This window comes from Eublepharis macularius, chromosome 7 (genome assembly GCF_028583425.1).
Source record: "Eublepharis macularius isolate TG4126 chromosome 7, MPM_Emac_v1.0, whole genome shotgun sequence".
In the NCBI taxonomy this organism is placed as follows: Eukaryota; Metazoa; Chordata; class Lepidosauria; order Squamata; family Eublepharidae; genus Eublepharis; species Eublepharis macularius.
In genome coordinates this window covers 137137572-137162501 of record NC_072796.1, presented here as the reverse complement: position 1 = coordinate 137162501, position 24930 = coordinate 137137572, and the positions used below count along the sequence as shown (strand labels likewise).

The window sequence follows — 24930 nt, the reverse complement described above, 5'->3', positions numbered from 1 at the left end:
CATGGCCAGACCCCGGTGCTTCCATATGTTCTGGGCTTCTACTTGGTGTATTTGTCTTCTTCTTGTGCTAACATTACTTAAATATTTAAATTACTTTTTAAAATTCGACTCCGAAAATTTTCTGATTCAAATGTTCCCGGCCTATCCACATCACTGTGTGAGATAAAAACATCCTAGATGGTAGACCTCCAAGAAAATGTCAATTTTTAGCAACAAGGCGCTGCTGGGATTACTAGGAAGAGAATTGAAAATAAAGCTGCTAGTACCATAATGCCATTCTGTGCCTGTGCATGGGACCCTATTTGCAGTTTTATGTAGATAATTCCGATATCCCCACATTTGGTCCCCCCCCCCAGTTTTTTCTCCTCTTGGTGCCCTCAACAAAAGCGACAAGTTTGGCTGCAACTAAAACACGGGTTCTCGTTGAAGCAGAAGGCCCAATCCTCTGAGGAAATGAGGAGACCTCTGATAGAACAGCTCTCAGGAAAAGTCGGCAACAGTTCTGCTTGGGAGGGCATTTGAGAGAGATCAGCCATCTTAGTGGCCTGTGGAATTCCCTGCCACAAGATCTGGTGGCCAGTGGCATAGATGGTTTTAAAAGGTGACTCAGTTCGTGATGGCTAGGTCAGTCAATGGCTATTAGCCATAGTGGCTGTATAGACTCTCCATAATCTCAGTATTGGGTGCTGTGGACCGGCAAAGGGAAGCTGTCACTTTTGGAAGCTAGTGCCGTATAGTGGTTAGAGCAGACTAGGATCTCTGCCCAGAAACTTGCTCGGTGACCTTGGGCCAGCCACATACACTCAGCCAAACCGACCTCAGAGTTTTGAGGATAAAACTGAGGAGAGGAGAATGATATAAGCCACTTTGGATCCCCCAAAGCAGAGCCTAAAACAAAGTAAAGAAATAAATGATGCTTTTCTGATAGCCCGTTTTGTGGGGGGGGGGGGGTAGAATTTTCATCCAGTCCAAGTCGGTTTGCTCTTGCTTTATGAAGCGTAAGTGTATCCAGCAAAGAAAGAACCTCGTCTCCCCACCCCCAGTTTGCATGGTTTTTTTTTCCTGTTATCTTCTCAAAAACAAAAGCCAGATGCATCCCCAACAGATGCAAAGCAGGTGTCTGTTATAAGAAAGGAGCACTCTGTTTATCTAACGGTCAGGAGAGGTTCTCACGGGATGTGCCTTTCGAAGCCCCCTCGGCTCAGCGGCTGCATCCTGGCTCTTACAGCTCGTCCCTCCTGTGCAATGTGATTTGGGGGCTATAAATATACTTCTGACCATCCGCCCGCTCTGTTCCTCTTAGTCCCGAGAGGGTAGTAGAACTTCTCTTTAAAGGTTGCATCCTCCAGGAGACCAGGGTTAGTTTAGCGTGCTGTGGGACAGGGGATGAAATGAGTATCTTTCTTTTCCTTCTTTTTTTTCTAATTCCCAAAAGAGAAATAACATTTACAGCTGTGGGTCAGTGTCCTGGTTTTGGCAGGGACGGAAAAGCGGCAACTTGTACAGTAAAGCCGGTAACAGAAAATGAAGCTTGGTGAATGCTATCTCTGAGCAATCAATGGCTCTTCAACCAGTAGTAAGTCGCTTGGTACTCACAGTGGGGAAAATGTACTTTTGGGCTAGGATGGAAAGTAGCTATTGGGAAAATCCCTTCCTTGGAAACATTATGCATTTGTTTTGTGGATCGGAACCCCAAGCTTGGCATGTCTCTTTTGTATCAGGCAGTAATCTCTGGAAAGACTCCATGTAGTCCTTGTCTCGTACTGTTTTGTTACAATGGAAAATGACCCAAGAAAAGGTGCCAGTTAGGGGGCACCCAACTTAAAACTGTCCCGAATTATTCTCAAGGCTTCTTGTGGTTGATATTGGCTGCATTCAGATGTCGCAGTAAACCAGGGTTTGTTGTTGCGCTTGACTGCAAATGGTTCAAGCGGGAGTTTGTAGCTAGTTTGTTAATCAGGTTTTTTTTTCTGAGTGGCACCACCCCTTGTGGCTACCTGGTATAAGTTGCCAGGAAACAAGAAGCAAGCGAATTAACGTTTACATATAACAAGCCAGGATTTGTTTCTAAAGTGTAGTAGACTAACTAGAGTTCGTTGCACAGAGATTTCAGCAAACCACAGTTCATCAAGGCGGCTCAGTGCAGCTGTTGTCCTTGCAAGTATCTGGTCCTTTAACACCACCAGTGATGACTGTTTGTTGAAGCTATTCCTCTTAAATAATAGATACATCCGTGACCCTTGAAAAGCTTGTACCCAATCCCAGATTTCACATTTGGGTTGTATGATTGTAGGATATTTTTTTTACTTCATTTATGCCCCACCTTCCTCCTCAATGGTGATCCAAAGTGGCTTATATCATTCTATCTATTTTTAACTCACAACAACCCTCTAAGGTAGGTTAGGCTGAGAGTTTGTGACTGGCCCAAGGTCACCCAGCAAGCTTCCCTGACAGAGCAGGGAATTGAACCTGGGTTGCCCAGATCCTAGTCTGTCTCTCTAGCCACTACACCATTCTTGATATGCATGGTTCATGGGAGAAGACTGGGCAAAAAGTTGCCTGGTATGTAGAGTTTCTTCTTTGCCCATGTTTTTTAATCTTCACAACAATCCTGTGAGGTAGGTGAGAGTAACTGAAAAGGCAACACTGACTTGATGGGACCAGTATAAGGCAAGTGTCATGTTACTGGTGCAGATCACTCAATGAGCTTTGTCCCAGGTCTCCCAGATCCAAGACTGACACTTAACCACTGCCCCTTATTGACTGGCCAGCTAAACAATGCTTTGTTCATGGGTAGCGCCCAATGAAACGCAGAGCTTCCTCGGCTGGCTTAAAAACTTGGGCAGGGGAGGGTGCTGTCTCTGCAGTTTTGTGCCGCTAAAATGAGGGAGGGGGAAAGAAATGGCCAGCAAGGATTTTTCTCCCTCCCTTTGCCCTGCTTAGTCGGTTTCTCCGTTTCAGTTTACTTATGTGCTTACGTTCTATTTTAAGTCTTTGTCCACGCGGTGCTAAGCAGTCTGTGACCCTGTCGAAGGTAAGCGTTGCAAAACAAGAGCTGTCAGGCAGATAACGCCAGCGGCTAAGCTGGCAGCTTGGGGGCGGTGGGGGAGTGAGGCGGTGGCTGGACAGAGGAGCTAAAATCTGGCTGCCAGAGGTGTTTTGCCGTACCAAGGAGCCTATTCTTCAGGCAGAAGGTAAGCTTGCATATCATATTTTAAGTTGTCCCTAGGAATATGATCATCCATAAGCCATTTTCTCTGGCAAGGAAAGGCAGAGACTCGAATAAGGCTTACATTTGTGATTTTCTTACTCTAATACTGTGTCTTTAAGTGTAACAGAATGCTCCCCCCGTAGAACCAAGGTTCTCTTTTCTGAACGGTTTCAAAGTTTGCTCCTTAGCTTTTTAAATTATAAGGCAGGGGAGTTTGGTTCACTTCGTACATACCTTTCTAACTCACACAAACAGCTTGTTACTGGAACTTGCTACTTTACGGAAGGTGTGGAGAAACACTTTCTAGCAGGGTTCAGAAGGGGGAGGCGGAGATGGGACATGTTTTCGAGCACCAAACAGACCTCGGCAATCGACTTGCTCCAGTTCTATAATTCTAAAAACGGGCTTCCTTAACTACCCCACAACCCAAAGTTGCAACATGTCCTCAGGAACGTCTGTCTTTGCAGACCCGCGTTTTCGCTAGCTGGAAAAATTATAAAGAAAATGGTGATTTTCTAGATTGCTGCCCAATATACTGCGGTGTTGGCCTGGGAAGACTAGAGAGGCATCTCTGCGCTGCCTGATATTGGCTGCCCAAGCCAACATACGGTTTTGGCAGCGTTCCCACTAAGTTTCCGACTTGGCACATTTCTAGGCAGCGGATGTGTGTCTCAGTTCAGCAGTTTGGGGGCTGGAAAAGAGAGGAAATTGTTGGTGACGAACGCTGTGCAGGGCCAACCCCTTCTGTAGGAAGGATATGCAAACCTGATGTTTTGCCTCTGGCTTATTCTTACTACGTTTCAAGCTTCTGAGTCGCTGCTGGAACTGCAGCGTGTGCACACGCAGGCTTGCACTCGCGTTTGCCGGTTCTTTCATCGTGCACAGAGGGTCGTGTCGTCACCTCCTTTCAAAGGAACAGCAGAGGTCGGGGTGAAGGGGGGGGAGAAATGCCTCTTAGAAAGTGGGAGAAGCACCTCCGTGCCGAGCGAAGGTGACAGTGGAATCTTCCGAGCCGCACTCAACTCGAGGGTAAGCTTGTTTTTGCAGTTTTACCTTATGAGGCTCACAGTGGCAGAGCCTACGCAACTTGAGCCGTGTCTGTTATTCAGAAATCAGACGTGGCTTTGCTTTTTTTGCCTGGGAGTTGCGTCGGGGAATTGCGAACTGAAAAGGTGAGTCTGGCAGCTTCGCTGTTGTTTGTTGTACATTTGCTCGTGTTTGGTGTGTCTCTCATGTGGCACCTTGTTGCTTGGAAGCATGTGGCTGTCCGTCTTGGAAGTCCCTAATCTCATGTGAGTTCTTTGCAAAGTAGGCACGTTGTGCAAAAAATAGCTGGAATTTTAGATGGCTTCTCACCATTCTAGGAAGCACCTTCTTTCTCTCTCAAGGTTTTATCGTTACCCTTCTTCCTAAAAGTTCAAGGTCGTGTCCGTGGTCCCACGCCCCGTTCTTTGAATTTCTCTTGCTCACCAGTGGAGGTGTGCAGATGTGCTTGTTAATTCCTTATTTGGCCGGTCTATCTGGCCAGCGCACAGCAATCCATGTGCTCCGCGCTGAATACTGCACGCATCGATGACATAATTTTATACAGGTTGCTTTGCTTCGAAGGAAGGGATACGAATTTGGACAAGGATTTGACTGGAATTAACAGGCAGCAGGAAAGCCGGGCTCGGGGTCATTTGGAAACCATGGAGGAGGACGGGAAGCTCTGTGGTCACACCTATTCCCAACAGCCGGAGGCTTCTGCTCTCCAAACACCTTTTTGTAGTCTCCGAGCTTCCCTTGGCCGCTTGCCCGCCACACTTTCCTCAACTGAAGGAAAAGCAGCTTCTAGTCTAGTGGAGGAGGGAGGGGAACAGAAATCGAGACGCAGTTCTTAGGAATGCCAATTCTGTACGGTGCCAAAAAAGTGCCTCTTTGCCAATTCATCTCCCAGCAAAACAGCAAACATCCGTGCTGCCCCTAGAAACAGGGTCATCTGGTTCTCGTTGCCTGCTCCCTTCCTGGGGAAATCTGGGTGCCTTGTATTAGAGTCAGGACTTTGGGTCAAAGGGTAGCCATCCCTCATTTTTTTTTAATAAACTAAACCATCTCCATATGTGGTTTTAACGGGGCTGTTGGGAGCAAAACGGTTGCCAAAAGCGTGTGCTCCGGGGCAGCAGGCCAATTGCCCCTCTTCCAAATTCTGCGGGCTTGGCACAGGAATTTCCTTGAAGCAGCTGCCATGTGTGCCTCCAGTCACCTGGCTCGGCTCTAAGGTCTTAAGAGGGAGGACTGGATGCAGCTGGCGGCAGGCTGTTTCTTACGGAGGCAACAACAACGGCTCGGGAGGGGCGCCTCTCCCAGATCCGGGTCTGGGGATTCTTCAGCAACTTGCGTGGGTCTGACCCTGAAGGATTCAGCGTAAGCAAAGATCTTGCATTTTTCCCATCTCTGAAATGCAATTTGCAAGCTTGCTCTCCTTCTCTATGCAAGGGAGGGAGCAGTGTTTAACCCTTTCACCACTCTTTTGGTTTTGCTGCTTGAAACTATACTCTGTTTTTGTTGTTGTTGTTATGATTCCAAAAGAGCAGGTTCATAAATAAAAAATTGCAAGGCTGAGGGGTGGTTCCTTGCATGTTCTGAGGCAAATTGAGGCTGCATGCGGCTGCAGTTTGCATTGTACAGAATGTGATTGTTGTCTCGTCTTTTGAACCTTCAGAGAGCAAGACGGAAGGGGTGTGTTCTGGAATGGGGGAGGGAGGCAGAATCTATTACTCCTTCATTGATCACAAAGGATGGAGGAGGGGAACCAGTAATGATCAGGCCAAGTGCCATGAAGTTAGGAGGTCACTCTAAGTTCTTAGATGTGTATGTGTGTTCTCAAGCACCATCCAACTTATGGAGATCCTATAAGAGTATTCAAGGCAAGAGACGTTCAGAGGTGGTTTACCATGGCCTGGCTCCGTAGCAACTTTGGTTTTTCTTGGTGGTCTCCCATCCAAATCCTGACCAGGGCCAACCCTGCTTAGCTTCTGAGATATGACAAGATCAGGCTACGTGGACCATTCTGGTTAGGGCAACTTCTTAGTCCATAGGCTCATGATAGTCCTATCCCTGCTGTTCACATGTTGCTCTGTTGGGCTGGCCACAAGTATTGAAAGCTGCAGGAAGCCAGCGATTGTGATGAATGAGTGTGTGGCCAGAGAATCACCTGGAAATTTATCACCTGTGCTGGCTCCACCTGGGGTGTCATTTCTGGGGAAAGACTCCATGTCCCAGTTGTCCAGACCCCTTGACCAGTCTTTGACTGTGGGAAGCAAAATATGACCGAGAACATCTTTGGTCTTGACTGTGGAAAAGGCTAGGAAAGCCCTGGGGTTGTGTTAAAGGTGAGTTCCGGTACGGATTTTCACAAATGACCAACAGAGCTTTTAGGTCAGCCACCGTCACCAAAACTGCTTCTTTTCCATGTCAGCAGTTGGGGCATTCAGCTGTGAGTGAATAGTGAAAGTGTTTAATACTGGGAAGTTGAGTGATGGAGATTAGCCATAAACTGGAGAGGATTTCCATACATTTGAGATTTGTAATTGGGCAGTCCTGTGCCCTGACCTACATGTCCCAGGTCAGTTTGATCCCATCAGATCTCGGAAGCTAAGCAGGGTCAGTCCTGGTTAATACTTGGATGGGAGACTTCCAAGACAATCCAACATTTCTACGCAGAGGCAGGCCATGGCAAACCACCTCTGTTCATCTCTTGCCAGCATAAATCGGCTGCAACTTCATTGCACTTTCCACCACCATGCAGGACAAATTGGAAGCAACAATCGGCAATGCCCGTCGTAAAGATAACAGCTTTTTCAACAGCTGCTGATATAGGAGAATGACAATAGAGTCTGCATGGAAACAATACCTGCCCCAGTTGTACAAACCCTGAGAGCTCCTCTGTTTCAGAAAGGGAGGCATGGATGCAGTGAGAATGGCCGTTGAAGATAAACACAGAAAGAGGGACTTGGATATAGAAACTTTTTATTTTTTTATAACAGATACGGGATACAGAGTAGAAGGGGAAGGAGAGAGAAAAATCATATATTTGTAAATTTAACACATTGCACCGTTTAAGCTAATATATTTCAAACTCAATCTAATATATTTCAAGAGGGACTTGCGACCTACCCTGAAAGTTCAGTAAAGCTTAGGCCCAAGTAAACGAGCTTTGGACTTGTTCCTCATTTATTGCTTGTTAGTGTGCATGGATAGCCCAGGTGAGCCTGATCTTGTCAGATCTCAGAAGCTAAGTGGGGTCGGCCTTGGTTAGTAATTGGATGGGAGACCTCCAACGAAGACCAGGATTACAGAGGCAGGCAATGGTAAACCACCTCTGTTAGTCTTTTGCCAGGAAAATCCCATCAGGGGTTGCCATAAGTCAACTATGACTTGAGGGCAAGATTTCTATTTTTTCCAGTGTGGATGGAACGCTAGTCACAGACGGAGATTAAAAATTAGAACTGAGTGATTCATTCCAGGACAACTGTTGAGAAATGTTCCTTTAGCTCTTGGGTTTGCCTTCTGTGGCCGTGGGTTGGTGTTTCCCTGAGGAAAAGGGTCTACTTTTCCTTGAAATTCTGTGTAGTCTAGTATCCATCCATGCTATCCAGTTATTACATTAGCCATATGGTGGTGCTGGAGCTGATTTATGGCGACCCTGGTGGGGTTTTTCATGGCAGGAGACTAAGAGAGGTGGTTGGCCATTGCCTGCCTCTGCAACCCTGGTCTTCGTTGGAGGACTCCCATCCAATTACTAACCAAGGCCGACCCTGCTTAGCTTCTGAGATCTGATGGGATCAGGCTTGCCTGAGCTATCCAGGTCAGGGCCTACATTAGTCATAAGGGCTGGGGAAACCTTGTTGCCTGGACCCCCTCCCCCCAGGTATGTGGAAATGCCCCAAATTTCAGTGGTAGACCACCTGGTTTTCAGACATAAGACCCACCAGTTCCCATCTGAGAATCTTGTTCAGCCTTGGTTAACTAAGAGGGTGGCCTTTCCCCTCACTTTCACCTATTGTGACCTCACTGCATCCTTTGTTGTGACAGTAGTTTTTTTCTGGTCTAGTTCAGGCCTCTGGTGGCCAGCCTGTACTGAAGAAGAGAGAGGGAGAGAGAGGTATTGGAACAGGATTCATGCAGCCCACTCCTCAATGCTGTACATTGGAAGTCAAGATGGCTGCCATTTTGTTTCATGTTGTTTTATGTACTTCTGCTTGTGTATTACGGGGGTTACCTTTAAAGCCCTGTGAACTTGGGGGGCAGCATACCTAAAGGATGACCTACTCCCATATTAACCTACCCAACCACTCTGGTAATCTTTGGAGAGCCTGTTTCAGGTTTCCCCGTCAGCTGAGCCTAGACGGGTGGCAACCAAAGAAGGGGCCTTCTCAGTTGTGGCACCAAAACTCCCCAGGGACTCGTCTATCTCCCTCTATCAATGTCTTCCATCAGCCTGTGAAAACCTCTTTGTTTTGCTTGACATTCCCTCACTAACTTTTATTAGGCCTCCTTCCTCTCTGTGTGTTTTTCTGTGTTTATATTATGTTTTATCTAATTGTGTTAAATATTATGTGTAATGTATCCGTACATATATATATTTTAAATGTCTTTTTAGTGTCTGAAATATTTGTGTTTACCACCTCGAGTACCCTAAATTGCGTGGAAAGGCAGCATAGAAATGTTCTCAATAAGAGTCTCTCTACACGAGACATCTTACACAAGGACGCTCAAGTGTAGGGAGACACAATGTTAGCTGGGAAGGGTAGTTTAAAAAGATAGAGCCAGCGGAGATCACTCCTTAGAGGGTTTGTTAATTTCATCTCCACCACCCAGAAGGCTCTGTCAATTTCACCTCCCCCTCAGGGAGGCGAAGATGAAATTAACAAACCCTCTGAGGAGCAATCTTTGTCAACTCTGTCTTTTTAAACTATGCTTCCTGGCTAACATTGCATCTCCCTACACTTGAGCGTCCTCATGTAAGCTGTCTTGTATAGAGAGCCTCTAAATATTAGGTATTAGTTAGGACCCAAAAATGAAGAGGCTGCTGTCCTGTGCTTTTAAATAGCTCTTGGAAGGATGTTCTTGGAAGGGAGACACACTGGAGGAATTGTGCATGGTTTGTGGAGATCCAAAGAATGTGGTACTGCTAGCAGAAAGCATTGAACTTTAGTCCAGGTAAAGTTTAGAAATGACTAGCTTTGAAGAGGGGTTTTATGACATATTCATCGACTACTTATGTGAATCTAGGAGTCGTCGCATCGTGGAAGCTTACTTTGTGAATTTCATGAAGATGCACGTTTCCTAAGAATCGTTCCTAAAGGGCAGTACGGTTCGAATCTGGGACCCGGGCCATTTCACAGTAGGGGAAAGTCTGAAGAATCTGTCTGCTGGTGTAGAGATTTGGCTGCTCCACTGCCCCAGTTCAGTGTTTACTTTTTCTGATATGAGGTTATGTCAAATAGTGACTGTCAAGATAGGGAGGTCAGCCAGCACACAGACAATTGGACAGCGTAGTCAGTTGCTATGTGTTCAAATCAAGATGCAGACCTTCCATTTTTAAAGAATTCAGCAATGTTCTTTTTCCTAGTTTAGTTATCTCTGATTCTGCTCCCGTGGTAACTTCTCTGATATTATGAGGACTAGAACCTTGGGGTCTTTGACAGGGTTGGGGGAGGTGTATGTGCAATAGTTTTCATGTAAGACCTGTTCTGTGTGGAGTTTCTGAGAGAGAGCTGCTGTATCATAGTGGTTAACTGGTTGGGCTGCGAATCAGCATGCTGCTAGTTCAACTCCCACTACTGCCATGAGTTCTGCAAGGGGCCTTGGGTAAGCCACTCCTCTCAGCCCCAGCTCCCCAGCTGTATTGTGGCAATAACAACACTGACTTTGTTCTCTGCTCTGAGGGTAGCACTAATCTATCTAGAAGGGCAGAATATAAGTGCAGTTATTATTATAAAGCTGCTGTAGCATAGTGGTTAAGTGACTGGGATGCAAATCAGCACTCTACTAGTTCGAATCCCACGTCTGCCATGAGCTCAGCAGGTGGCCTTGGGTAAGCCACTCCTCTCAGCCCCAGCTCCCCAGCTGTATTGTGAGAATAACAACAACACTGACTTTGTTCACCGCTCTCAGTGTGGCACTGATCTGTCCAGATGGGCAGTATAAAAGCCCACTGTTGTATTGTCGTTGTGTAGTGGTGTTGTTATAAGCCACTGTTTCTAGATGCATGTAAGTGCTAAGAACAAGATTCAGATCCAGTAGTGTCTTAAAGATCAACAAGGTTTTCAGAGTATAAGCATTTGAGAGTTCCACCAAGGAAGCTTTGATTCACGGAAGCCCCTACCACGGAAATCTTGTTGGTCTTTAAGGTGCTAGTGGACTTGAATCTTGGACTTTCACTGCAGACCAACACTTTTGGGTCTTTTTGATTTTAATATTATTTAAAATCGGTATATCTACCCACCTAAAAATATGCAAGTGCTAAGTTGCTACTCATAAACAAGGCATTTTGATGATGATGATGATGATGATGATGATGATGATGATGAATGACGTGACTTGACTTGACTTGACTTGACCTGAATAGCTCCGGCAACCCTGATCTCATCAGATTTCGGAAGCTAAGCAGAGTCGGCCTTGGTTAGTAATTGGATGGGTGACGTCCAAAGACGACCAGAGTCACAGAGGGAAGGCCATGGCAAACCATCTCTGTTAGTCTCTTGCCATGAAAGCCCCAGTAGGGCTCTCCATAAGTCAGCTATGACTTGACAGCACTTTCCTCCACCACCAATAATAATGACAATAATAAATATAGTAATAATAATAACAACACTATGTTTGAGACACCCGCTGACAAAAAAAATTTTCTCCTCTCTCCCCATTCCCTCACTCTTTCAGATTGTCTTGTATGCTGAGCCGTTGTGGATTTATGGAGGGGCCCGGGCGTACCTTTGAGCACTGCCACGCACAACATCCTGCCCGCTGAAGCAAGGACACGGCTGCCCCGCCCTAACCTGGCACTGAGCCTTTGGGCTTAACCATTCAGATCTCCCGTGCATGGCTTTTGCAGCCAAGGGAGGACTCTTGCTGGCTGCCGCCCCAGCCTGAGCTGCACCGGGCTTCCATCACTGCCCCCAAATATTTTACATATCCAGATGGGGTAACGTGACGGCGCCAGAGGGAACGCCAGCTGGTAAAACTGAATGCAGAGGCCTTTGCGGAGAGGGGAGAGCAAAGGAGGGAAGCCGGACGACGCTGAAGGACAACTACTCTAAATTGCACACGCAAAGGAAATTGACACTACAAAAGGATTTTTTTAAAGTATTATTCAGCATCAAGCACAGGGTTCCTTTTTCGTGTTGGATGCTTTAGAGAATCCAGCATATCTTCCCCCACCCCCCAGAAAAGGCTGGGAATATTTGCACAGCATTGATAAAGAGGGGAGAAGCATTTTGCCAAACTCTAGGAAATTTTATTTTCCTTTTTGCCCTGCAACTTTTTTTTCGTTTTGGGGTGTTCTTGCTCCCCAACCTGTTTTTCATTATGGCTCGAATGAATCGGCCTGCGCCTGTGGAGGTCTGCTACAAGAACATGAGATTCCTGATAACCCACAACCCTACCAATGCCACACTGAACACTTTCATCGAGGTAAGTCCAGTGGGCAATTCCGAAAAGGCTTTATTGGGTAGTAAAGAATATAAAGTTGGCTACAGTTAAACTGATTAAACAGAGTTCTCATCATGTTTTATTTAAAAAAAAATAGATGAATCTTGATGTGAAAACTTTGCACAGTCATACTTGGTGAGTGGAAAACTTACCATCTGGTGATGTTTCCCTGTCAGTCTTGCTTGATTAAACTTCCTTGTGAAGGTTCTCCCACCTGTCAGGTTTTATATTGCAATTGCATTCTAAAAAATTTCTTTATTTAAACTATAAACTACACACTACAAGACAATAAACAACAAACATAGAGAACAAACACATTTCTCAACATAACACACTAACAATACATATACCTATAAAATTAAGAGGAAAAGAAAAAATAAAATAAAAAAACATCTAGATTACACTACAGGTTGAGTTCCGATTTTCTCCGCAATAAGTATATATCATTTCTAGAGTCCCACTTATTCTGTTAGTCACAAAACCCCTCTTTTTTCTATTGTTCCTGTTTCTTAATCCATAAATCCAGATGTCATCAAATCCTTGTTATCCATTTCATGCAAAAAGTCTATTAGCGGTTTCCATTCAGACAAGAAGTTAACTAACATCCTTTCTCTAATTAATGCAGTAAGTTTTGCTGTTAACGCAAACTCCAAAACTTTTGTCAACCATTCCTCCACTGTAGGCAGTGTTGTAGTTTTCCACTTTTGTGCATAAAGCACTCTTGCTGCTGTAATAAAGGTTTTATATTGCAATTGTTGGTGTAGAAAAACAATCAGAACGAGCTTTCGGCAGGTTCTGCTTTGAAAAGTTTTGGCAGAGGGCAGAATTAATCCATTCTGCTCCAACAAAACTCTATATGGAGATACTTGCTATGCCTCCTACTGCTCTGATCAGCAGCAGGAGGGGGAAAAACCAGGAACGTCACTGATGTTGCTACATCGCCCAGGAGTGACATATGGTAGCTCTAGGAATCACCAGAAACTCTGTGGTCTTAACTAGAGGCAGGCACAAACCAGGACAATGGCGGTTCATTGCAATTCGTGGTTTGTCATGTTTCACAAACCACCATGAACTTGCCTGGTTCATGAACCGGTTCATTTGGTTCGTCACTTCCAGGGCTGCAGAAGGTCTGCAGAAAGCCCATCCCCCCACTGCTTAAGTAACAGATTGATCGGCGCCAGGCTGTCTGCAGTGACGAATCGAAAAATGAACCATTACAAACTGCTCTAAAAATCCTAGTAGTTTGTCACAGTTCATCAGAAATGAGTTCCAACAACCACCGGTTCACAAACCAAAAAACGCCCCAATTTGTGACAAACTTTGGTTCATATTTCTCTAGTCTTAACCCTATTGTTTCCAGGTATTCCTAGATCTACCCTTTGTCTCTTCTGGGTTTCACATTGAAGAGACTTAGCAACGTCACCAACATCTCATGCACTACCCCCCATGTCCCTGCTCCCAGCCAGGTCAGCCTGGGAACCATATCTGTAGGGTGTGTTGCATCTTCTGGAAAGGATTCAGCAGTCCACGGCAGACCTAAAGAGAGTCCTCCTGCAGCCCAGGGACATCCCAAATTCATGCTTATCTGCTGAGAGGCCTGCAGTGCCCCAAGGAAACAACGCAGCAGAGCCTTCAAGCATTCAAGGCCTAGCAGAGCCCAGGGGACATTCTCCCATAGTCCCTTGCAGAAATGCATCTGCAGTGGTTGTGGCCCAGATTCTAGCTGAGGCAGAACTCCCCTCCCTAAGAAAGCACTTGGCACCATTTAAATCTGAGTGGCTGCTGGGGAAAGCTTATCCAAGGAAGAACTGTGGTAAAATGTCACTGTGTGGTACAATTGGTGAAGGTTTTGCGTTCCCCCACTTTCCTGAGTGTAAGCGCCATTAAAAGAATGGTGCATACTTGCAAGGAGGCCTGCTTAGGATTGCTCCCTGAAACAATTTACAGAGTTTTAGGTGGAGAAGGGCATTTACACACACACCCCACTTTTCTCCTCATCTGACGTCATACGGACATGTGAAGCTGCTTTAATATTGGATCGGCCCCATTGAAATCCGTCTTGTCGACTCAGGGCCAAGCTACACATGACGAAAGACACTTGCCTGGCAAGTGGATTGAGTGGAGGGCAAGTGAACAGGGAGAAATACACTTGCCATTCAAGTGTCATTTGTCACTTGTAGCTTGGCCCTCAGACTGGTAGCAGCTTTCCAGGGTATCAAGTAGAGGTCTTTCCCATCACCTACCATGTGATCCTTTTTAGTTGGACATGCTGAGAATAGAACCTGGAACCTTCTGTGTGCCAAGCAAAGGCTCTTCCCCTGAACCACAGCCTCTGTCTGTTTAAAATCTTAATCTAGGCACATGCACTAGATATTTGTGAAAGGCGAACACCTCTTCTTAGAAGTTGCCTTTCTTAAAAATAAACATGTTTTTTTAAAAGAAGGAAGCTTTGCCAGCTTAATCAGGGATATCACCGCTGTCAATCAAAAGGGTATCCCCCCTCCCCAAACCAATTAACTTTGGTTGCCCAAACTGTTTTTGAGGTTTAGGAAGCTCTTCTTCAACAGCAAAACATAGCCTGCATGGTAAGGTGTCTTACCCGGAGGTGTGGGTGCTGAGAACTCTCCCACTGAGTATCCAGTGATTATCCCATGTAGCTAAACAACTCTCCAAGGACTGTTCCGAACAGTTCTTGTTGCAGACGGTTGCCGTAAGCTCTGCACAGGTGTTACGACATCGTAGTTGCTTCCGCAGAAAGGTAGCCCTGCCTCCCTTCTGTAAAACAGAGAGCTCAGTCTTGAGCCAAACTCCTTCCGAAGTAACTAGGCCTTACATGTGCCTATGTGGGGCATGTGGGGAAGGCTGTTATGCCCAGTGTTCCAGAGGCAATTGTTCTGTTCTGCAGGCAAGCGGCACTTCACAGGTCCGGTTTCTTTTCAATACTGTCATTGCGTTTTGCTCCTGGGCTTCAAAAGTAGGGCAAGGAGAGCCGCTAGGCAGAAGGAGCTTAAACTCAAGGATCAGCTGGTGTTTGGATCAGCCCTTAACACAGTTCCTGGAAAAAAAAGCAGCTGAGGTCAGCCCGGAGCTGAGCTGAGCCTGCCAAATCACTCTATCTCCGCTCCCAAGAGCTTTTTTGCTTTAATTTTTATTTATTTGTACAAAGCAAAAGAAAGAGGAAAAAACCATTCTAGAGAGCATCCTTTGCCAATGGTGTGATTCTCTGCAGCACCCTTGGGGCTGATCCAGTTAGCCTGCAGCTTCTTATCCTTCTCTCCAAGAGATCCCTTGAAGAAAGAGAATTCGGGGCAGCATCAGATCAATAAAGAAAATCTCTCCTCGTCGCCAATGTGTCAGTTTTCTTGCATTACAACTTCTCATCCAGCTTAAAATGCTGCTTTGTTGGTTTGACACATTGTTTTTTCTTCTGCCTCCCTCCAAGGAGCTCAGGGTAACATATATGTTTCTCTGGCCCACTCCCCTTTATCCTCACAGCAACTTTGAAGGGCAGATAGGGCTCGAGAGAGGTTGACTGGCCCAAATTTAGCCCGTGAGCTTCATAACAGGTCCATTGGAATCCATGCCTTGCCCATTCTCTTCCAGTGTACTAAGGGCAACACCGCACTGCCTTGAAAGCTGATGCTCAGCGCCACCCACCCCTTCCCCTTCCTAAGGAGTGTGATAGTTTTAGTACTCTCTTTCCAAAGTGATACGTTTGCGTGATGTGGGCCTGCAATGAAAGCAAAACTCGGAAGGACCATTTCCCCCTGCAGAAATGCATGTCCTGAAGCTGTTCTGCTTTATCTAATGTATTTCTCCACCATCCTAAGTTTTAGGGATGGTGGAGAGGTGGGGTTTGTAACAACAGGTCATGACTTTTATGACTGAACCTGCTTGGGCACATTGATGTGCGCTGTATCATTTTTGCTGATTGGAACACACTTAGCACCCTTCAGAAGGGGCAGCCTAGGATAGATTCAGGTGGATGTTTATTTTTCCCCATATGCAAGGACTTTCTAGTTTGTAGCTGCTGGTTCTCTCCCCCCCCCCCCCTCTAGAGCTCATAAACATTGGCTCGACAAATGTTTTGCCCTCCTTAATACCTGGGCTGTCAGCCAATGTGTGCTGTTTTTAGCAGTACAATCCCACCCACCCCCCTCCAGAATTGAGACTGTTGACCGCATATGTTGATCTGGTTACGTGGGCAACTAGTTGAACTGCTGCATACCTACAAGGATTTAAAAATAAATGCCCTTGTTTACTCTCTGGAAGGAATAGCAGAAGATATCCAGCAGCCCTTGGCGGTGGTGAACTTTATCTAAAGAGTGTTGGGTGAGGTTGGAGATAATCATATGATGGGAAGAATAATTGTCCAGTTTCCTCGGGAATTCTACTTTTCATTTTCCTCTCTGGCCTCATTTCACACGTAAGGATGGCTTCTCCCACCATCCCATCTCTGCTACCGACATCTCTAGCCTTGTCTAGTCTAACGTGTTCTCGTTTCCATTGTAAGCGTTCTAATCCAGTGTGAGCTGGCGCAGAACGCAGCAATTTCAGCTGTCCAGGAGCCGCCATGATCTTTGCATCGTACTTATTTACTTATATATCTGATTTTTAGTCCGCCCTCCCCACTAGGCGGGCTCAGGGCGGAATACAACATTTCCATAAACAATAAAATATTACATTTAAACATTATATAAATAGGCACTAAAACATATCATACAATACAACATCCTCCTTAAAACATATAATACAATAAAACGTCCTCCTCAGATGGCAATGATAGAATAGTAACCATAAAGTGCTGCGTTTCAGTCTGGCCCATAGGGTGATGGACAGGTGTTTTATATTTTGTTTTATTTTATGTTTTATGTGGCTGGCGGGGCCCAACCTAGCCTCCACCATATGCCTGGCGGAACATCTCTGTCTTACAGGCCTGGCGGAAAGATAACAAATCCCGCCGGGCCCTGGTTTCCTCAGAAAGAGAGATCCACCAGGTCGGTGCCAGGACCGAAAAGGCCCTGGCTCTGGTCGAGGCCAGGCGGGCCTCCCTTGGGCCAGGGACCACCAACAGTTGATTATTTGTTGAACGAAGCATCCTCTGGGGTACATCTGGGGAGAGGCGGTCCTGCAGATATGCTGGGCCCAGTCTGCATAGGGCTTTATAGGTCAACACCAAAACCTTGAACTGGACCCGGTACTCAACTGGTAACCAGTGCAGTTGGCGTAGTATAGGTGTTATATGTTCCCTAAATGGGACCCTTGCAATTACTCGCGCAGCTGCACTTTGGACCAGCTGTAGCCTCCGGATCAGGCCCAAGGGAATCCCTGCATAGAGCGAGTTACAGTAGTCTAATCTGGAGGTGACCGTTGCTTGAATCACTGTAGTTAGGTTGTGAGTCAATAGGCAGGGAGAATATTTCACAAATGGTATCAGATTACCAACAGGGATTCTTGGAAGTGGAATCCCTGTTGGACAAGCTGCCGGGCCTGTCTTAGGTAGAAAAATGAGATCCAGGCAACCGCTGTGACCTGTGCCTCCATAGTCAGGCATCCAGGATCACCCCCAGGCTCCCAACTCTCAAAACCGGTGCAAGTGGTGCCCCATCAAGAGCAGGGAGTCAGAGTCCCGTACCTGTGGACCCCAGACCCACATGCAGGACCTCCATCTTCGTGGGATTTAATTTGAGTCGTAAATAAGATGCTGTCATCTAAATCTCTATGCAATGTTAGTGAGATTAAGAACTGCCAGATCAGAATAGCCCCTGAATCTCGGGGCTAGCCGGGAGGAATAAGGTCCAGCCCTTCCACGTTTTGATTTTGGCTGGAGTATTAAAGAATATTTCGCAACGGGTCTCAGATCACCAACAGAGATAGAAGTAGAAGTCTGTAGTGTATATAGAGTAGTGTATCGGTCGTGTACATTAGAGAATATTTTGCAAACGGTATCAGATCACCAACAGGGATTCTTGGAAGTAGAAATCAGTAGTGTAACCAGAGTGAGGTAATAACCGAAAGTTATGCAATGCTCAAGTTCTTCTGGAAGGGAGAGAGGACTTTTTCCACTTAGAATAATCAAACATGTCAAAGCTGAGCTGCAAATTAGGAAATCCCTGGCTGGAATATTGCCTCTGACCCGGAGACACTGGATAACCTTAGATAAACTCTTTCATTCTCAATCCCACATCTGTAATCAGTCCGTGAACTGTCTGAGTCAGTCCAGTTATGAAAGCGGCAAAAGATCACCCAGAAACAAGGTAGGGGTTTCTATATATTTGGAGCAAGGTTATTCAGCGGTCACTAATTTACAGACAAAAAAATACACTCACGCACCCATATGCGGATGGAGCGTGCCTCGGGAGAGATATGTGGACAGATTATTCTGGCCACGTCCCTGAGCGCGTACAGAATCCCAAAAAGGGAAATGCAGGGAATTCCAGATGTTTATCTACACACATGCAATTCCTCATATACACCCTGCTTGTTCCCTCTACTAGTACTGAGTTCCTATTACAAAAGCAGTAATAAAGACCCATCTGCTGTTAAGAAAGGAGCTTCAACATAATGGGTGGGCTGCTTCAGCATGTCATATTACTTCATAAAAGGTGGGGGGGCTCTTTCCAAAAGCACCTTTGAGGACTGGCCACGTTCATTGCATTTGGAAAGTTGAGACTTGGAGTCCCTTCCAGCTCTATGTTTCTATGTGCGGTAGAGCCAGAGGTAGAAAGGAAGATTGGCCTTCTCAGGACGCTGTCGGCTCATACTTTTCTAGAGGGGGAAAGATTTGCATTGTAGAAAGGGGTTAAATAATACTTTCTTCTCCCTTTTCCCTTTTCTCTATTTTTAATTTTTTATTAGGTTTTTCCAGATTAATATAAACGGCAAGGAGAAAAAGAGCGGGGAAAAGATAAAAAAACTTAGCCAAAAAAACAATAGTAATTAATAATAATAACAAAATCTGATTTATATACCGCCCTTCCAGACAATTTAACGCCCACTCAGAGCAGTTTACAAAGTGTGTTACTATTATCCTCATGTCAATCACCCTGTGAAGTGGGGAGAGCTGAGAGAGCTCTGAGAGAGCTGTGACTGACCCGAGGTCACCCAGCTAGCTTCAGGCGGAGGAGTGGGGAATCAAACCCCACTCTCCAGATTAGAATCCCGCCGCTTTTAACCACTAAACCAAACTAAGAATAAATACCAATTTTCTCTGTGAAAAGAAATATAAATATTACATATTATACCCTAACTCCTTTTCCCTTTTCTCAAGTTCTCGCAGCTTTTTGAAATAATACAAATCTACCAGTGTGGTGTAGTGGCAGCTAGAGTGTTGGGCTAGGGTCTGGGAGTCTCAGAACCAAACTACAAGCGACGCCTGACACAGGTCGGGCACTTGTCAGCTTCCCTCAAGTTTTGGCGGGAAATGTAGGCAGCTTGGTGGAGTGTTGGACAAGTGACAGTTGAAAAGTCCATTGGACAGCAGTCGGAGAGCCAAGCTGCAAGACCAGGATGCCTACATTTCCCATCAAAACTTGAGGGAACCTGACAAGTGTCCAAATGGTGTCAGGCGTCACTTGTAGTTTGGCTCTCAGATTCAAATTGCTAACATTGCGACTCCCTTCATGTGCGCATCCTCATGTAATTCATCTCTTGTAGTTTAGCTGTCAGAGGGGAAACAGCCATTCAGGTGTTTCATACAGGAACCTGTGGGAGTGCTGCCAAATATTTTGGGAGAAGAGGATGTGAGGGGGGGGGGAAGGGAGAGTGCCGGCAGAAGAAAGGGCCAGGCAGTTTTTGTATGTAGCCCTGTCCGGTATTGTGGCCAAGCGGTTTAACTCCACCTTTGGGAGAAGATAGAACTGTGAGGCCCGTCTCACGTGATAAGCAGTCTGGATAACTTCAGCCTTTAAAGAGAATTCACCATATACCCTGCACTAAAATAAATCTTTGTTTTATTAAACCTCTTGCTTCACTAATATCCATACTCTTCATTCTCAATAGAATGCAACCCTGTCAGATAAGCCCCAGCATATCTGTCATGGTGGTTCTGTGTGTTATCCTCTGAGAGTATGTATGTATGTATGTATGTATGTATGTATGTATGTATGTATGTATGTATGTATTGCATTCTAGACCGCCCTCCCCATCAGATGGGCTCAGGGTGGTGTAACAGCATACAATTTGTAACATGTAGTTTAAAAACAATAAAAACATTATAAATAAATTGTCGAAGGCTTTCACGGCCGGAGAACGATGGTTGTTGTGGCTTTTCCGGGCTGTATTGCCGGGGTCTTGGCATTGTAGTTCCTGACGTTTCGCCAGCAGCTGTGACTGACGTTTCGCCAGTCACAGCTGTGACTGACGTTTCGCCAGTCACAGCTGCTGGCGAAACGTCAGGAACTACAATGCCAAGACCACGGCAATACAGCCCGGAAAAGCCACAACAACCATTATAAATAAACATTAAAACACTATTCCATATACAATTAAAATTTCTCAACTGGCAGATATAAATATTAAAATACAGCATTTTAGGCGCAGGGCTTGGTTCTTGCATCATACCCTGCGCCACACTTATGAGCTCCTGCATGGGTGGTGGACGGCCTTCAGTGGTATGGCCAGCGAGAGGACAGCTTAGCCCCCACCAAATGCCTCGTGGAACATCTCCGTCTTGCAGGCCCGGCGGAAAGATAACAAATCCTGCTGGGCACTAGTTGCCTCAGACAGAGAGTTCCACCAGGTTGGAGCCAGGACTGAAAAGGCCCTGGCTCTGGTAGACGCCAGGCAGACCTCCCTCGGGCCAGGGACCATCAGCAACTGCTTATTAGCTGACCAAAGCGACCTCTGGGGAACATATGGGGAGAGGCGGTCCCGAAGGTATGCTGGGCCCAGTCCGCATAGGGTTTTGTAGGTCAACACCAGAACCTTGAACCGGACCCAGTACTCAACTGGTAACCAGTGCAGCTGAAGGAAGATGGGTGTTATATGTGCCATGATTGGAGCTCTGGCAACTACTCGTGCAGCTGCATTCTGAAGCAGCTGCAGTTTCCAGATCAATCCCAAGGGAAGCCCTCCATAGAGCGAGTTACGGTAGTCTAATCTGGAAGCGACCATTGCCTGGATCACTGTTGTAAGGTCATGGGTCGATAAGTAAGGGACAAGTTGTCGACCCTGTCTTAGGCATGAGTATACAAAGGTATCCCTGAGCTGGGAGAGAACGCTCAATTGCTTATCTTACAGTCCCTGGCCGGGGAGAGTGACCTTGGAGTCTAGCAGAGACTGCACCAACTCGCTGAAAGACCTAAAGACTATGGAATGTTTATGCTTTCTTCCCTGTGTTCTCACACTTTGCGCGCTCAAACTCTAACAGACTTTCCTACACTATTGGGATTGGGATTTTGGCCTGTAATTCCCTTAGCTTTAGTTACTAGCCTCGTTCCAGCCAATACCCCTGTACAGCTATCTTGATACTGGTATGCTCATCAATAAAGTAACTTTAACTCATACACAATGAGTGATGCAGTGAAGTGCTTTGGGACACCATGCAAGACCTGACAAGCCCAAAGCCTTGGAGAATACCTTGTAACTAGGGGGAAAGGATTATATCTCAGAACCAACCCAGCCCTCCTAATTCTTAAGCGGCAGGATGAGGCCCCTCAGTTTCAAGAAAGAATGGGCCCTTCGCACACACTAGCAGCGTATCCTTCCAAAAAGCCGCCAAATGAAAAGTGATTCTAGCAGCTCACCACCCGTGAGTTGAGTCTCTGCAACCCATCTGAGAATCCCAACCCCTGGGTCGAAGACCACGGGGTTAGATGAATTATTGACTTTTTCCGTCCTCTTGCTCTGTGATCTTCTTTTCTATCTGGGCACCTTTTCAAAAGAGTTATTTAGTCCACGTTTTGACAGCTTGTTTTACTCTGAGTGTCCACCGCTCAATCAATAGATTTTTTTTTTAAGTAAGAAAACTTATGTACTTACTCGTGGAGTCTGGCTTGTGAATTTCTATTCCTCCACCTTTCCCAATAGTGAGTGACCGGCCCAAGGTCAACCAGTGACCTTCATGGCTGGGTGGTGATTTGAAGCCAAGCCAGATCCTAAGTGCCGTGCTCTAACCAGTCCACCACGCTGGTTCTCCTGTATGTTGTTCTTAGAGAGGGCTGCCCCTGCTTTTGTGTCTGGGCACCTCTGGCATGCCGCGCCACCAGCTCAGCTGTTGCTGGAACTCTGGCACAGTGAAGCGGAAAGAATTTCTGGGCTGGTTTCCCATTCCGGGCAGGTGGATTAAAATTCTTTTCTTCTTCCTCTTGCGCAGGATCTGAAAAAATACGGTGCAACAACGGTAGTGCGAGTGTGCGAAGTAACCTATGATAAGACTCCACTGGAAAAAGATGGCATAACAGTGATGGTAGGTACCCCGCCCCATCTTCCGAGTTCAGACGGCCCCATGTTGCAACTGGTCAGTTGGCAGGTGTGATACAACTTCCTCCCTCCTCCCCTAGCCGGAAATGTAGGGCACAGCTGGCTTGTGTGAGGCCCGCCTCCCCAAAAAACTTCCCTCTGCTCGTAGCCCCTGTGATGCCCCTGCTGTCTCTTAAAGTGGCTAGGATGTGGATTCGCCTTGCCATGGGAAGTTCAGATAAGATACAATTCCACTCCCATTCCAGTCTGATTCTGAAAGGTTTGGTGTGTGCAGATATAAATTATTGAGAGGAACTTCCCAAACACACACAATGTTAATGATGATCAGGCCTTTTTTTCTGGGAAAAGAGGTGGTGGAATTCAGTGGGTTGCCAGCACAGGGGGCAACTCTTGGCAGGAGGTAGTGCCCCTGGTACCGCATGCACATGTGCATAGTGCGCGCACACTCCCAGGACTACACAATGACGTCACTTTAGGTCAGCTGGAACAAGGGGGGAGTTTTTAAATTGCCCTTGGAGAAAATGGTCACATGGCTGGTGGCCCTGCCCCCTGATCTCCAGACAGAGGGGAGTTTAGATTGCCCTCTGTGCTGCTGAAGCACCTCTGTCTGGAGATCAGGGGGCGGGGCCACCAGTCATGTGACCATTTTCAAGAGGTGCCGGAACTCCATTACACCGTGTTCCAGCTGAAAAAAAGCCCTGGGCGTACTGCCTTTGGTATCATGACTATTAGCCACTGAGAGCTCCACCCTCAATGAATCTGTCCACTCCCCTTTTAAGGCCTCCTAAGTTGGTTGCCATCACTACATCCTGTGGCAATGAGTTCCACAAGTTAACTATGTGCTGCGTGAAGTACTTCCTCTGGTCTGTTCCACCGCATTCCAGCTGAAAAAAACCCCTGATGATAGAGGACTTCCTGTTGCAGCGAGAAACTGGCATCGGTAAGCCAGGAAAAGTGAGCATATTTATAGAGCCATCAATGTACATGGTTCCTGCCCCAAGGAGCCTGCCGTTTGAGCTTTGATATCTCTCTAAACTTCCTCAGATTATAGTATCATGGGACTGTAATGGGATGGAGAGGGAAGGGCTTTGCTATCTCCTGCTGCGTGTTGTCTGGCTTGCTTCCTTGAGTGCATCGAAAGGCAACGTCTCTGCCTTCAACCTGCTCTGCGGATCATGGCATTGCTTGTGACCTGGATTCCTTGAACTGGTCTGTTATGCCTCTGGCACATTAGTTGTTTTCGATGGTGGTACTCCTAGGCACAGCCGTCTTGAGGCTGTTCTTGCACAAGACAGTTTGGTATAGTGGTTAAGAGCAGCAGGACTCTAATCTGGAGAGCCAGGTTTGATTCCCCACTCCTCCGCTTGAAGCCAGCTGGGTGATCTTGGGTCAGTCACAGCTTCTAGGACCTCTCTCAGCCCCACCCACCTCACAGGGTGTTTTGCTGTGGGGATAATGATAACATACTTTGTAAACCGCTCTGAGTGGGTGTTAAGTAATCCTGAAGGGCGGTATATAAATCTATTATTATTATTATTATTATTATTATTATTATTATTATTATTATTAAGTGGCTTTGGTGTTTAGAATATATCTGTTGAAAGATGATCGGCAACTCAAGATGAAACATCTTGTGATGTCCTAATACAGTCCTAATACAAAATTATTTTCTTTGGCGATAACTAGCTAATCTGATTTCTTAAAAAAAAAATTAACTTCACAAATAAGTCTGGAAAAGAATTTTGTTAACCAGATAGCCCACACATGCTTACCTAAGACAAATGCGGCCTTCAGTCAGCATAAAATGTAAGTGGGAAAAACACCTATAAACTTTGAACGGACAAAAGAATTTCAGTGCCTGGTTGCCTGGAGGGAGTTCTTACTCATCATAGGTGACCAGATGGAGTTGGTAAGGCTTATCTTAAGCAGGGGTTATTTCGTAGAAATAGAGCTGGAGGAACTCATTAGCATAACTCATTAGCATATGCCATGCCCCTTGACATCACTGGAAGTGTGTCATTAGCATACCTGATTTGCATATGCCACACCTCCTGACATCACCTATTCTGGCTGTTTTGGACCCAATACTGGCCATTCAGGGCCAAAATTGGGCCCAAAATGGCAAAAAGGGGCTGAAAATGGCTGATAAGTGGCCCAAAATGGTCAGGATTGGGCCGCTGCTGAGTGAGAGAGTGATCCTCCACCCATCAGAGGCCCGATCCGGGCCGTTTCAGCCCCAATCCAGGCTGAAACAGGCCCAAAATGACTGAGAGTCAGGTGGGTGGGGCCTAAGGTTGCCAGCCTCCAGGTAGTGGCTGGAGATCTCCTGGAATTACAACTGGTCTCCAGGCCACAGAGATCAGTTCACCTGGAGAAAATGGCTACTTTTGAGGGTGGACTCTGGAATTATACCATGCCAAGGTCCTTTCCCTCCCCAAACCCCACTTTCTCCAGGTTTCACCCCCCAGATCTCCAGGACTTTCCCGACTTGGAGCTGGCAACCCTAGTGGGGCCACCTGACATGTGACCTCTGGGGAACTGCTGGAACTGCGTTCCTGCACGTTCCCCCTCGAAATGAGCCCTGGTCTTAAGTGTAGCTTGTTACA

The 24930-nt window shown here is 46.3% G+C and overlaps 1 protein-coding gene across 4 annotated transcripts in view; it reads left to right on the top strand.

Annotated features, from left to right (window-relative positions):
• The window catches only part of PTP4A3 (protein tyrosine phosphatase 4A3), a 128159-nt gene that overhangs the window by 85204 nt on the left and 18025 nt on the right, over nucleotides 1-24930 (top strand). For 3 of the 4 annotated variants that reach the window (XM_054985048.1, XM_054985051.1, XM_054985050.1), the window contains exons 2-3: nucleotides 11135-11884; nucleotides 22218-22310. In XM_054985048.1, the coding sequence (XP_054841023.1) occupies nucleotides 11780-11884; nucleotides 22218-22310 (198 nt within the window). In that variant the 5' untranslated portion in view covers nucleotides 11135-11779. Of the gene's footprint in view, nucleotides 1-4151; nucleotides 4241-11134; nucleotides 11885-22217; nucleotides 22311-24930 lie in introns of those variants that run through there. The other variant, XM_054985049.1, reaches the window with a different exon arrangement.